The sequence below is a fragment of the Odocoileus virginianus genome, chromosome 5 (assembly GCF_023699985.2).
Source record: "Odocoileus virginianus isolate 20LAN1187 ecotype Illinois chromosome 5, Ovbor_1.2, whole genome shotgun sequence".
NCBI classification, from domain to species: Eukaryota; Metazoa; Chordata; class Mammalia; order Artiodactyla; family Cervidae; genus Odocoileus; species Odocoileus virginianus.
In genome coordinates, this window is record NC_069678.1 from 14,929,687 (window position 1) to 14,943,831 (window position 14,145).

At 54.6% G+C, this 14,145-nt stretch overlaps 1 protein-coding gene and 1 long non-coding RNA gene across 4 annotated transcripts in view; one reads left to right on the forward strand and one right to left on the reverse strand.

Moving 5' to 3' along the window:
• The window catches only part of KIRREL1 (kirre like nephrin family adhesion molecule 1), a 100,079-nt gene that overhangs the window by 79,749 nt on the left and 6,185 nt on the right, over positions 1-14,145 (forward strand). For 2 of the 3 annotated variants that reach the window (XM_070467584.1, XM_070467585.1), the window contains exons 2-8: positions 2,154-2,303; positions 4,095-4,244; positions 9,446-9,603; positions 11,804-11,954; positions 12,960-13,065; positions 13,221-13,369; positions 13,547-13,674. In XM_070467584.1, coding sequence (XP_070323685.1) covers positions 2,154-2,303; positions 4,095-4,244; positions 9,446-9,603; positions 11,804-11,954; positions 12,960-13,065; positions 13,221-13,369; positions 13,547-13,674 — 992 coding nt within the window. Of the gene's footprint in view, positions 1-2,153; positions 2,304-4,094; positions 4,245-5,658; positions 7,568-9,445; positions 9,604-11,803; positions 11,955-12,959; positions 13,066-13,220; positions 13,370-13,546; positions 13,675-14,145 lie in introns of those variants that run through there. The other variant, XM_070467586.1, reaches the window with a different exon arrangement.
• On the reverse strand, positions 2,883-5,417 carry LOC139035158 (uncharacterized). Its single transcript, XR_011487716.1, has 3 exons — positions 5,330-5,417; positions 4,068-4,144; positions 2,883-3,336 (listed from the first exon to the last, which is right to left on the reverse strand). It is a non-coding gene; the product is annotated as an uncharacterized lncRNA (long non-coding RNA).

Sequence of the window (14,145 nt, forward strand, 5' to 3'; positions counted from 1 at the left end):
CAATGATATGAATAAATTTGAATAATAATGAGGGCAATGCCTGAATTAATAATACCAGCTGCTCACCTGACCCACCTCTCCCCCAGGATCTCAGCACCTGCCACCCTAATCCCAGGAAATATGGGTGAGCCTTTTCCTTTCCCCTTAGAAGACAAAGATGGGATGTCAGATCAGGAGAGTTGGGGAGCTGCTGTTTCTAACTTCTGACACCCTGCAGACCCAAAAAACTGGGTTTACACACTTAACTAAGAGAGGCTACCTGGTCGTAGTAAATCATATGCTGGCCATCAGTCCACCCTTGCTCTGCCCCTTTCTCACTTGGTCTCCTTGATATGCAACAACCAATGTGGATGTCAAATGTCCAGGGAGATTCAGAGAGAAGAGACAGCCTGGGCTTTGGGCTTGTGGAGAGGTTCCCATTCTAATGGAACAGGTAGTGCAAAGACTGCCACCCGCAGCTGCCCTCTACCCCCAAACAAAAGCATGGACACAGACTCTGAGAGCTTGGGAGAGGAAATTTCATGGATAGAGCTGTGACAGCAGGACCGAAAGGTAGGACAAGCTGTGTTTGCCCAAGGAACTAAAAGATCAATCCAGGAGGACTTCCTGGAAGAGGCGGGAAGGTGAGGCAGTTTTGGAAAGGTGAGAAATGGTGCTGGAGGAAGAAAAAGAAGAAGGGAGGGATGAGAAGATGAGAGTCCTGTTCCTGGTGAATAAGAGGGAGGTCTTGGAATGGGCGGGGGACTGTTGTTTTGCTTGTTCATAGGAGTGATGGAGGATCAGAGAGATTTTGGAAAGCTGAGTTAGGAAAGAGTTGGACCTGGGTATTGTCATCTCTAAAAGACTTGGAAGCTGGGGCGGGAAAGAACAGGGAGGAGTCCCCAGAGTTCCGGGGGAAAACTGATTTGGGTTACCGAGTGTGACAGATTGGGGACACGCGTGGGAAGCCCCAGACCTCTCCCTGGGCTGTCCCGCAGCCCTTCTGTCTCCTGGGGCCCAGCGCAGGAAGCTGACAGTCACAGCACAGTGCCCAGGACTGCCCACCACCGGGCCGACCAGCGGTGGCTGGAGTGGGTGGGTGGGAGCAGTGGGTGGCAGGGGCGAAGAAACCCGAAATCCAATTCCCTGCTCCATTTAGGCTCCACAATTAAAGGCAATTACTCTGCAGCTCTCTAATCAAATGCTCCCGGCCGAGCTGCCAGCCGGGCAGCCATGTGTAGCTCCGGCAGCCAGAGGGAGAGTGGAACAAAGTCACGAGGAACAAAGTCACGTGGCCCTGTCAGCTCCCACGGGGTGGGAGGCTGAGCGTGTGCTGGTGTGTCCATCATGTGTAAGCACTCATGCCTCCAGGGCTCGGGGGCAACGGGGTGAACATAGGGGACCAGAAAAGTGTACAGGAAGTGGGTTCAGAGCTACTTTGTTTGGGATCCACCACCAGCCACCCAGGAAGTGTATTTATACACATACAGGGGGACTTGACTGTCCCACAGCACATGATGTTATGTGCTCGTTGGGTGCATCCAACTTGCCCCTGGCCTAGTTACACGTGTGAGTCGCCTTACATTGGCTCATGGACACACGTCCAAGCGGGGGTATGGTAGGATATTCGCCTCTCAGGGGTTGAGGGCAACCGTGGCATCACCAGCGGCGTGTGTTGTGGATTCGTCACCCAGTGACCTGGGTGTGGGGACGGGGGAGCCCTGGTCCAGGTGGTTGAGGTGGAGCCCAGGACCTGAAGTGCTCTGGCTCAGGTTTGCGTCCTGCTCTGTCCTGAACGCGCCGGGTGCCCTTGGGAAAGTGACTCTCTTCTCCTTGGGGTCCTCGTCTGAACAAGGAGAGGTTTGGACTAGCCTGGTCTCTGAGGCCTTTACATAACACTGCACCACTTGCTATGCTTGCTGAGCGCCTCAGCTCCTGAAAGCCAGTCCCATGGGCCACGGAGGGAAGAAAGAATCAAGGGCAAGCACATGGCTTCTTGGAGGGAAGGGTTTGGGGCTGATGTGGGGCGGGGACCAGAGGGTCCGCCGACCTGGCCTGCGGCTCTTAATCTCTCTCGGGTCGCCGTGGGGTGGGGGCAGAAGCTTGGGAGGCACGGCCTCCTGGTGCAGCCCCTCCTCACTCATCTGACCCTGTGCCAACTTTGGCTTTGACAGGGACCCAGACCCGCTTCAGCCAGGAGCCAGCCGACCAGACTGTGGTGGCCGGACAGCGGGCCGTGCTCCCCTGCGTCCTACTCAACTACTCGGGGATCGTGCAGTGGACCAAGGATGGGCTTGCGCTGGGCATGGGCCAGGGCCTCAAAGGTGAGTGGGGCGGCGCGGGCAGCCCAGCGCCCAGACGGCCCCATCGTGGCCTCCCTCCCCCACCAACAAAGAGGACTGGACTCAGCATCCTTTTGTTCCCACCACGTTCCGTCTCTGGGCTCTAGCCTGCCCTCTCCCGCTTCTGTGTGAGTCCGTCTGTCTCCCTGTCCCGAGCTCTCTCTCTACTGCTGTCCAAACTCCACAGCTCTGCCTTTCCTCCTGGGTTGCAGACTGGCTCACAGAGGGCCAACGGGAAGCCCAAGGAATCAAGGGAGACCAAAAGACCTTTACATAGGACAGCTTTAGACAGACGGCCACCGTTAGAGGAGCCGCAGGCAGCCGGGCCAAGCAGGAGGGGCTGGGAGGCTCCAGAGCCCCCTGCAAGGGCCGAGGGAGGACACAGCAGCTTCTATGTCCTGCAAGTGTTTCCTGCCTGCTTGGCTTTGCTCCGGCCTCTCTCGCCCCCTGCCCAGGCAGTGTCTGTTCTGTGGCCACAAATTCATTTCCATTTCAGCCTAAGCACTTATTTATTCATTTAACCAGCACCATGGAGCCGCTTCAGAAACAAACATAATGTGCCAAGGTGGGGACGGGGGAGCCCTCCTTTATTCCAAAGCAAGTAAAGGTACTTCTGGAAAGGCCGCCTGGCAGAGTGGATGGGGAGTCAGAACCCGTCTCTGCTGCCTTCCAGCTAGGTGACCTCAGGAAAGCCACTTCACCTCTCCGGGCCTTAGTTTATCACGGTGTAAAATAGGCATGGTAGTTGCAGGTCTGCCAGCTGTATAAAGCTGTTTGTGAGTTTTGAACCAGACGAGAGACTATGTGAAAACACACTGCTCGCTGTCAAGCAGTGTAATCGTAAAAGCATGGGAGGGATTGTGTATTTTTCTTCTTATTGTTATCCAGGGCTTCAGACTATTTGCTGCAGGTTCTGTGCATTAGAGCAGGTAGGAGAAATTTGTCTGTATGGAGCAATCTCTATGAAGGAAGGAGAGAGGCTGGCGGATCTATTGATGATGGAAGGAGAAAGAAACTGGGAGAGAGAGAGAGATCAATAGATATGGAGTGAGAAGAATCGATAGCCTCTGAACAGTGGGAGGCAGTGGGCAGTGGGAGGGAGCTGAGGGTAGGGACCACAAGAGCGGACAGAATGTGAGGGGTGGACGGCAGTCTGGAGGCAGGAGGGAAAAGGCTGGATCAGAGAAGCACAGAGGTGCACCTGCCACAGCCACGGGAGGCTCCTGCAGGTGAGGGGCTCCTGGGGGAGCGGGCAGGACCCTACTTCTAGCATCCCTCCCTTGGTGAGTGAGGGCGAGACCTTTGCCCGCCTTGGGCTTCCCTCTGGCCCCAGTGAGCTCATGTCTGAGCTGCAATGGCCTATATTTCCTAGCGCCCACACACCCTCCCCTCTTCCTCTCCTTTTCTCCCTGCTGTCTGCCTTTTTCTTTTTTTTGCCTTTTCTTTCCTATTATTATGAGAGACATTTGTCTGCAAACAGCTTCGGAGATTTCATCTGCTCCTGCTCAGCTCCCCCTTCTGCTCTCCCCCATCTCGTTCTGCTTTGTGGCTCCCCGCCTCAGCGGAGGAGGCTGTGACATCGCAGTGCCTGCACGGGGACCTCATCCACGTCGAGGGCCCCCTGGGTCCCAGGAGAGGGTGGAGGGTGCTGGCTCCCAATGGGACCCCTGGGCCCTGATGTGGGGAGAGGATGTGCCCTTGTGGGCAGGGCGGTCCAGGCGAGCCCCAGGTTGGGGCTGAGCTCACCTGGGCTAGCCCTTTCTCTTCCTGCAGCCTGGCCACGGTACCGCGTCGTGGGCTCTGCGGAGGCCGGGCAGTACAACCTGGAGATCACAGACGCCGAGCTCTCTGACGATGCCTCTTACGAGTGCCAGGCCACGGAGGCCGCCCTGCGCTCCCGACGAGCGAAACTCACCGTGCTCAGTAAAAACCCCCAACATCCTGCATGCACCCCACCCCACCCTCGCCACCCCGCCACCTCCTCCTGTCTCTTTCTCTTGGTGTCCTGGCTGTCCCCCGCCTCCCCAACTTCCTCCTGCATTTCCCAGCTTCTCTTGTCTCTGATCCTGGCCTCAGGTACTATCCCCACTATCTCCCTCACTTTCCCTCCCCCAATCCTTTAAACTCCTACCAAAGCCAAGTTCAGATAGAAGAGAAAAAAAATGGGCACGTGGGCACCCATTCTCTGGCATCCTCACTGCCCGGCCTGTGCCCAGGCTCTGCCTTCAGGACATAAACTGCCCCCGCCAGAGTGGGGGTCTGGCGGGGCAATGGAGAGCCTTCCCTGGCAGAGGGCTTGTTGGAAGCCTCTCCCTTCCGCTCCCTCGCAGCTGCCCCAGAAACGGCTCCCTTCGCTCTTTCCCCTCCGCTCAGCCCCTCTCCCCTTCTCTCTGTTCCCGCCTCAGCACTCACCCCACCTTCTCCACTTCACCTCCTGGCCTCCTCAGGGAACTGGGGGCAGAACTGGAGGGATCGGGCCTTGAGGGCTGAGAAACGGGGAGGGGGTGGGGCAGGGGTCCTGGCTGAGTCTGCCGGAGCTGCAGCCGGAGGAGGACTTGTCTCTGAAGAAGCCGTGCTGGCTGCCGCCCACAGGGCACAGAGCAGATGTCCCTCTATGGTAACACCCGGGGCCATTTGCATAATGAGGGGATCCTCTCCTGCACGCAGGCAGGACCCAGCGCCGGAATGAGGCCAGCTCTGACACGCCCTCACCCCCCACCCCTCTCCTGGCAGCACCTCCAGCTCCATCCGTCTTTCTGTCTCCCTCATGCTCTGGTCCTCTGCTCCCCTGTCTCCGGCTTCGCTCTGTCCGCCTGTGACCTTCTTCCTTCCCTTTTGTCATCTGCTCCTTCCCTTTCTCTTGCTGCTCCCATCTGATCTGTCCTGCCCCCTCTCTTGTCTCTCCCCAACCCCGAAATCATTGAAGTGTGCGGGATCCCCCCAGGAGGGGTGGGAGGAAGGAGCGGGGAGCTGAGCTAAGTGAGTCTGGACACAAGGAAGATTCTTACCTGGGGGAGAAGGGTGAGGACATGACAAGCCATCTGGGCGTGGCAGGTCAAGGCCTGGACTGGGAGTCAGGAGGCCCGGGCCATTTTGGCCCCGTGACCCTGAAGAGGTCATGACCTCTGGTCATCTGTTTTCTCATCGGTAACATGGCATAATGATGCCGGCCTTTTCTTAGCAACTGCTGCTTTGCTGCTCCCTGAGTGGGGACTTGTAAACTGTGAAGGTCTGGGCAGATGTGAGGTGTCAGAATAAGTGAGCACCAGAGGGACCCGGCAGTCTGTTTCTCTGGATGTAAAGGCCCTGAAGCACTAGGACTCCAGGCTGGTAGATGACTCACTTTTCCTCTCTGGTGAAGACACATGGGGATAATTAGCATGGAGCAGGATGGAGGGTAGGGAGCAGGAGTTAGCTGACCACCAGGGGTAGGCATGGAGTGCTAAGGCATCAACTTCCCCTCCTCACTGGAGAGTGTATTAGCCCCCTTGCTGGACCAGGCATTCCAAGGGAATAGGAGATACTTAGGAGACCTTATCTCTTCTTTTTGCCTCTTTAACTGCCTCAGCTTAAGTCCTGGAAGGTGCTGCTTCCAGACTGGAGACTGCCATTTGAATGAGGGGTTCCTGAAATTGTTCCTTCCCCCTCCTGCCCCGGCATAGAGATGGAGAAATAGAGAAAGATGGATAAAGGCCAGCCAAGACCCTAGATATAACAGGAACTTAGTAATGACATCCTGCAGCTTGGTTCAATCAAGGAAGTCTTCCTGGCAGAGGAGAATATCAATGGGAACCCTTGGTAGAGAAGTATCTTGTTTAAAAAGCTTTCAATTCAATGGGGGAGGTCTACATGAGCTTCAAGCTGGCTGGCTTATTTGGAGGGTGTTGAGGATGTGGATCTCTGTAGCCTATCTGGGTGTTTCAGGTGGATGAGGGGAGCAGGAGCAGGCCCCAAGGGTAAAAGAGATGGAAGATGAATCTGTCTACTCCTTTCCCCTCATTCTGTCCCCTCCTCGTCTCTCTGGATCTCTCACACCCGCTGCCTCCCGCAGCCACGTGGAGGCAGTGAGAAGGCAGGACAGTTGTGCACCCTCCTCTGCTCACCTGCCTGTACACAGCTTTTGTTCATTCGGGGCTCAGATTCTAGGCAGGACCGAGTGGAGAGTGTGCTGTGTTCAGTGTGTGGAATCGGCTTCCCTGCACATGGTCAGCCTCATCACCTCCCCTCTTTCGCAGCTATACCCCTCGGTGGTCTACCCTCGACCCCAGACCAGCCCAGGCCACAGAATGGCCTTGCAGAACTCTGCACAGCTGCCTCCCACTCCCTCGCAGACAGACACAGACATAATATAGATCTACAGACCCACGGCTCCGTCATCATTCACGGCAATAACCTCGAGTGCAGTGGTGATGAGCATAGCTCTGGGTCGGCAGGCCTAGTCCTCATCCCAGCCCCGCCGTTGAGCTCAGCCTCCTGTCTCTGAGCACACTGGCCTGGCCTGTCTGAGCTTCAGTGCCTTGCCTGTAAACGGGGGGTGGGGGGCAGTCAGTGGTATTTACCACGAAAGGATTAATGAAATATACTCTGTGGTGAGGCTGAAATGAAATCCTATGCACGAGGCGCTTGAGCTGACACCTGGTGAGTGGTCAGTGAGTGGTGGAGATGCTCTGATCATGTTACAGCTTACAGTCGGTTTCACACCCTTGATCTCCTTTCATTCTCCCAGTAGGAACTCTGGGGAACAGATGGCAATGTGCTTTTGAAATTTTACAAACAAGGAAACTGAGGCCTCAGACACGTAAATATCGATACACAAATTTAAGTTTCAAATCCTAAAAATGTGCTCATAAACACACTCATAGGGACGTCCCTGGTGGTTCAGTGGTTAAGACTCCAGACTCCCAATGCAGAGGGCCTGGGTCCTATCCCTGGTCAGGGAACTAGATCCTGCATGCTACAGCTAAGACCTGACTCACTGGAAAAGACTGAAGGCAAAAGGAGAAGGGGGTGGTAGAGGATCAGATAGCTGAATGGCATCACCAAGTCAATGGACAGGAATCTGAGCAAACTCCGGGAGGTAGTGAAGGACAGGGGGGCCTGGTGTGCTACAGTCCATGGGGCCACGAAGAGTCGGACGTGACAGAGACTGAACAACAACAGTCAGATGAAAAAAAAGAACCATCGGGACACATGCCGTCCAACTAAGCTTAGCAGACACGTCAACGGCCATATTTACTTCTCCCCAGGTACTAAGGTGGGCTAGCGACCAAGGCGGCAGGTGGGCTGTCTTTCCCTAAGTAAAGGGCGAGGACCATTGTTACAAGGGAAGGGAAAGCTGATGGGAGAAGAAGCTTCCCCCTCTTCTGCCCAACGAGGACTGTCCTCCTGGGGTATGATAGCGCTGTGTGACCTCGGAGGGGCCCCACACAGACCAAGACAGCCTGAGTGGCAGCTCCATTTCTCTGCACCTTTCTCTCCTTCCCACTCTGTGTGCCAATCTGCATCCATCTGGCCCTGGAACCATGTGCACTAGTGGGCAAAGAGGAGGAGCCTGCAATGCAGCAAGCAGATCACGGGCCAGCCAGGAGCTGGAGGCACTGATGGCTCTTGTCTGGGCACTAACGTAAACCCAGTGCGCGTGTCGCACGTGACGGCCCCTCTTCCGCCCTCATCTAGCCTGCACGAGGACCCTGTGAATGGGCATCATATGCCCCTGTTGAAGAAACTGACTTGGCAGCCTCACCCAAGGTCACTTGACAGATGAATACAGGAGCCGGGACTTGAAACCAGGGCAGCCTGCTTCTATGTCCTTGCTGGCCCCACCCTCCCACTCTGCATGCACCAGCTGAGCAAAGTGCTGGGATGTGCTGCAGAGGTGCCTCTCCCTGGAAACCCCGAAAATGGAGACCATCATCTCATAAACTCCAGGACAGCCTTGCCCACGCCTGGCCCCGTGGGTGTCCCAGGGTCTCCTCTCCAGGGCTCCCTTGGAAAGCATTCTGCATTTCTCTGGTCTTCCCGGCAAAAAAGCAAACGAAACCCTTTCACATTGCTGGCTGATGAACATGAGGTAGACCAAATATCAAAATTATAATCAAAACCCTTCCGTCTTTATCTCATCAACCACTTATTTTGCTAATAGCCCCAAGGATGAGTTATCAACCAGCCTCTGCACTAGATCTTAGGGCTTTAAGGGAAAAAAGAAGGAGTCCCTGCTCCCAGGGAACTTGCAGTCTGGTTCACCTGAGTGTTTCGAAGCCTGTGGGTACAGGACAGGGAACTATTTCCTATTAATATTTCAGACATCTGACTGATTCGATTCCTTAAGCATTTAGCCAGAGCCTGCTTTGGTCATGTTCTAGGCACCGGAGACTATATAAATATTAATGTGATGGAGTTCCTGCTTTTCCAGGGATAATGGTTTTGTTGGGGAGGGGACATGGATAACCCTCATAAGTAACCCAAAGACAAGCTACTGATAGATGATGCTCAGAGCTTTGAGTGACTGGCTGGGAAGCACAGAGGCGGCGGTTGAGGGGGATGTGGCATGGAAGACCGGTGCAGCAGCTGGGGTGTGAACAGGATGGACAGCAGCTCAAGAGAAGCCGTGAGGGAAGGGAAGCAGAAACAAGAGGAGGTGGGGAAGTGCAGGACTTGACCTGGGGAACACTGGTCGCAGGTCGAGAGGCTTGCAACTCGTGCCTGTGGCAGCTGGTAGACGTGGAAGGTGGTTGAACAGGGAAGTGGTACAGACTTGGCTGATCTGTAGAGAAGGTAACCTGCCAGCCATGATGGATGGGTTGAGGCCAGCAGCGGCTGGAGGCAGGGAGTCCATTTGGGAGGTTGCTGTGATAGACCCACTCATCCAGCTGCTCCGGGGCAGAGGAGCAGACAGGAGGGAATGGATGTAAGAAGCTATGTTGGAGGTAGCCACCTTTCTGTGCCAGGTCCCCTAGACCACAGGAGCAGCAGATTCAGTGATCGTAAGTTAGGGGGTAAGGATGGCACTGCCCCAGCAAAGGGTGGACATGCGGTAGGAGAGATGCCTCCAGGGGCAGGGGCTTCGGTCATCAGGGCACTGTTGGCCACATCCTGGACTGACTCTGCTCTGCTCTTCCCCATAGTCCCCCCAGAGGACACCAGGATTGATGGCAGTCCTGTGATCCTGCTGCAGGCAGGCACCCCCCACAACCTCACATGCCGCGCCTTCAACGCCAAGCCTGCCGCCACCATCATCTGGTTCCGGGACGGGACGCAGCAGGAGGGTGCTGTAGCCAGCACGGTGAGACTCTGATGCTCCCCAGCTCGAAGGCCACCCTCTAGGCCACCTTTCCTTTCCTACATGGATCTGACCACAGACGGGGGGACACAGATGTGGAAAGGGGCCTTAGAAGTCATGTGGTCCAATCCTCTCATTAAATACTTGGGCAAATTGAGGTCCAGATGAGAATTCTCAGGGCCATTCAGTAGTTAGCAGAGAATAAGAATAATAATGAGAATAGCCTCATTCATTAAGCACCTACAGTGTAGCAGGCACCGTGCATGCTAAGCTCTATGGACAATCTCTCTTAATCCTCACAGGAGTTTCATAAATTAGCTGTTACTTCCAACTCAGAAAGAGTGAACTGATGTTTAGAGAGGTTGAGTGACTTGCCCAGGGTCACACACAGCTGACATGCAGCAGAGCTAGGGTTTATACCTGGATCAGAATGTAGTCTCTTGCTATCGAGCCTCTCAACTTTCTTCCCCCAACCTCTAGCTGGTTCATGTTCCCAGTCAACACAACTAAGAGCTTGGGTAAGCAGTGATTATGTGGACATTTTATAGATGAGTAACCTATTGCCGGGAGAAGGCAATGGCACCCCACTCTAGTACTCTTGCCTGGAGAATCCCATGGACGGAGGAGCCTGGTAGGCTGCAGTCCATGGGGTCGCAAAGAGTCAGACACAACTGAGCGACTGCACTTTCACTTTTCACTTTCATGCATTGGAGAAGGAAATGGCAACCCACTCCAGCATTCTTGCCTGGAGAATCCCAGGGATGGCGGAGCCTGGTGGGCTGCCGTCTATGGGGTCACACAGAGTCGGACACGACTGAAGTGACTTAGCAGCAGCAGCAGCAGCAACCTATTGCCGGGAAGGACATCAAATGACTTGCCCAGGATCATGTGGCAAAGTTGAGGTGGAGCTGGAGTTAGAATCCAGGTGTATTTGGAGCTCCTCTTGCCAGCTGTGGACAGGCACAGGTGTACCCAGCCCCCCTTGCTAGATGCTGCAGGAGACACTTCTCATTGAGGGGAGAGACCTTTCACCCGTGCGCACTGGCGTATGGCCCCAGGGAATGCCTGGGTTTGCTCTGCCCTCGACACTCGGTGTCACCTTGGACAATTCACGTCTCTCTGGCCTTCATTTCACCATTTGACAAACAGTTTGGCTTCAGTGGTGCTTAACTTTCTCACCACCAAGAGCCCTGTCACTTTTCCCCTCTGTGGTTACATGTTTTGAAATATTTTGGCAACCAAAGAAGCCAGTTGGTCAATGGCCACTTGTCATCTACTGCCCCTTCCTTTTTTTTAATATTTATTGAAGACGATGGAGCTTTGAAGCAGGAGGAGGAAGCCAGTGTTACTGCACTGGACTGGTACTGCTCCAGCACTGCATCAGGCCTAGTAAGATGCTTGTACTGCTGTCAAACCGTGGGCCCCCACTTGGCCTAATATTATGGTTTCCCCTAGGCAGTGTGCAAACCGCCTTGGAAAACAGCCCAAGGGTGCTGTGATCATGTCTGGTTGGGTACCATTGTGAGACTTTGAGCCAGTGAGTCCCTTCCCTGCCCTCAAGGAGTTTATGGTCTAGCAAGAGAGGCCCAGCCCTGAAACATAGGCACGCTGCCTAAGAGGCAAGGCAATGTGACCAGAGCAGTGTGGAAGACAGACCGCCTGTGAGGGCCACAGGTTCAGTCTGCGAGAGAGTCCTGAGAGCTGGGATGAGCAAAGGAGGACTTTCCAGAGAAGGACGGGCTTGGGTTGGACTCAGGGAATTCCAGGAACGAGACTTAAAAGGATGGAGAAAACTGTAGAACACGGAGTGAACTCTAATGTAAACTATGGCCTCGGTTAGTAATAGGGTATCAATGTTGGTGCATCACTTGTCTTATGTATCAGGTGTAACATGGATCACACTAGTGCATCCTGTTAACAATAGAGGAAACTGGGGCTGGGGAGGAGGATATATGGGAACTCTCTGTATTTTCTATTCAATTTTTCTGTAAAATTAAAACTTCTCTTAAAAAATAAAGTCTATTAGTTTAAAAAAAAACTTAAACCTGGGGAGGAGTTAGGGGCTAGGGGAAGGGCAGAGCTTCAGGTTAAATGCCCCTCCAGCAAGCCTAGCTCTGTGTGGATCACCCCAAGAGCAGAGGAAGGGGCTTTTAGCTTGACCGTGTCTCCCACCCTTATTCCCCACCTCACCCTCCCACCTCAGGAACTACTGAAGGATGGGAAGAGGGAGACCACCATTAGTCAGCTGCTCATCAACCCTACAGACCTGGACATTGGGCGTGTCTTCACCTGCCGCAGCGTGAACGAGGCCATCCCGAGTGGCAAGGAGACGTCCATTGAGCTCGATGTGCACCGTGAGCAGGGTCCCGGGGTGGGGGTGGGGGGTGGGCAACGTGCACCCTGCGGGGCAGCACCCCTTGGGAAGCACAGAAGAATCCCCCGGGGCCCCGGGACAGATGCTCCGTTTCTTTGTCCTCTTGGATTCCCTGCTTTGAACCGTAGGCTTTGAGAGCTGGCACATGAGGCATCAGCTGTGAGCCAGGCAGTTCCCGGGTTTAAACCGTGTGACTTTGGGCAATGACGTAATCTCTCTGAGCCGTAGTTTCTAATTTTGAATATGTGCAGAAAATAAAATGCAGGCCTACAGCTCCTTATCGGAAATTCCAAACCAAAAGTGATTGGGTGGCAAAACCTGAACGGAAGCTCTTTGTAGTCTTTTATTTAATAACTCAACTGGAATAGCTGTACATTTCACTGCAGATATATTAATGCGTGTTTCTATGGGATGTTGCCCAGATTCTGCTGGGGGTCTTGCACAGTAAATGGTCTGTGGTCACCATAACCTTTCTAACATTTGAAAAATTCCAAATTCTGAAACACGTCTGATTCCGGGGGTTTCAGATAAGGGATTGTGATGGCCTGTACCTGCTTCTCAGGGTTGTGAGCGTTAAGTGAGATATAGTATACGAGCATCTCACATGGAGTATGCTACTGGGTAAGTGCTCAATAAATTCCCACTGCCCAGGGAAGAGTGCAAGTGTGGGCAGCAACTGGAGAGGCGCCCCACCCCCATCCCGGCTAGTGAGCCTAGCGAACCCACACTGACGCCTAGTGGTCACAGCTGGTCACTACATGGTCTGCCTAATTTGTCCCTTTGGTATCATTCTTCGTCCTCACCCTAGCCAGCCCCTAGAGGCTCCTGGAATAAAGGTGAGGAAAGCTTATTTACTGAAGCTGGTACACTGCAAACTCAAATTCCCAGATCACCACACGGGTGAGGTCTCAGTGTATGTGCTAGAGAGAGAAAAAGAAATGTGAGGGACAGAAAAGGCCCTAAACTGCCGTCCTCTGCCTTGCAGACCCCCCTACAGTGACCCTGTCTATCGAGCCCCAGACGGTGCAGGAGGGCGAGCGCGTCGTTTTTACCTGTCAGGCCACGGCCAACCCGGAGATCCTGGGCTACAGGTAGGAGGGGCGGGGCGGGGGCGGGCACACCCAGGGGAGGGATACTGGGAGGCCCTTGAGATCCGGGGGCGTGCTGGGGAGGACAGGCCACGGGATGTCGGGATGTCGGGGAGAGGGCTCCAAGGCCTGACCCTGCTCTGTGCTGCCTCCTCCAGGTGGGCCAAGGGGGGCTTCCTGATTGAAGATGCCCATGAGAGTCGCTATGAAACAAATGTCGATTATTCCTTCTTCACGGAGCCCGTGTCCTGTGAGGTCCACAACAAAGTGGGGAGCACCAATGTCAGCACGTTAGTCAATGTCCACTGTGAGTATATGCAGGGGCAGGGGCTTTAACGGACCTGGAGTGGGCTGGGGGAGGCTCTGTGGGGCTGAGGAGACATGAGAGGAGGCAAGGCAGGAGGAGGACTGGAATTGCCATCCCCCACCCCCAGCCCTGATGAGATCAGGATCCTGATGATCTGTTTGTCCCTTTCTACCTCAGTTGCCCCTCGGATTGTAGTTGACCCTAAACCCACGACCACAGACATTGGCTCTGATGTGACCCTCACCTGTGTCTGGGTTGGGAATCCCCCCCTCACCCTCACCTGGACCAAAAAGGACTCAAACATGGTAAGAAGCTCTCCGCCTCTCCTGGACACTGGGTGGCAGGAGCCTGGCCACAGGTTGGGAAGAGGGGGCGTAGGGGGCACAGCATTCTTTTTCAAGTTGAACCTGGGATATTTCCAAGTTCTCTGGATTTTGAAGAGAAGGACGGTGCTGGCAATAAACCCCACCCCTCCTTGGCAGACAGCTGGCTGCTTCAGTGGCAGTGAGAGGGACAGTGACCTGTGGGTGGGAGGGGGAAAGGGGGCCGGAGTGGAGCCGCTGCTGTGGCGAGAGACCTGGGCAGTGAATGCTGCGTAGCAGGGTGGGGTGGCTGGGGTGGTGCACCAGAGGGGAGAAGGCTGAATTCTACAGCTCTGCAGAGACCGATATGGGACAGTTTGGGCCAGAGTTGCAGAAAGAGGGATTTTAAAGTGAAACTTCCTCATTTGGCAAGGGAAGCACTAGGAGAGGCCACCAGCAGTGGCTGCGTCCTCT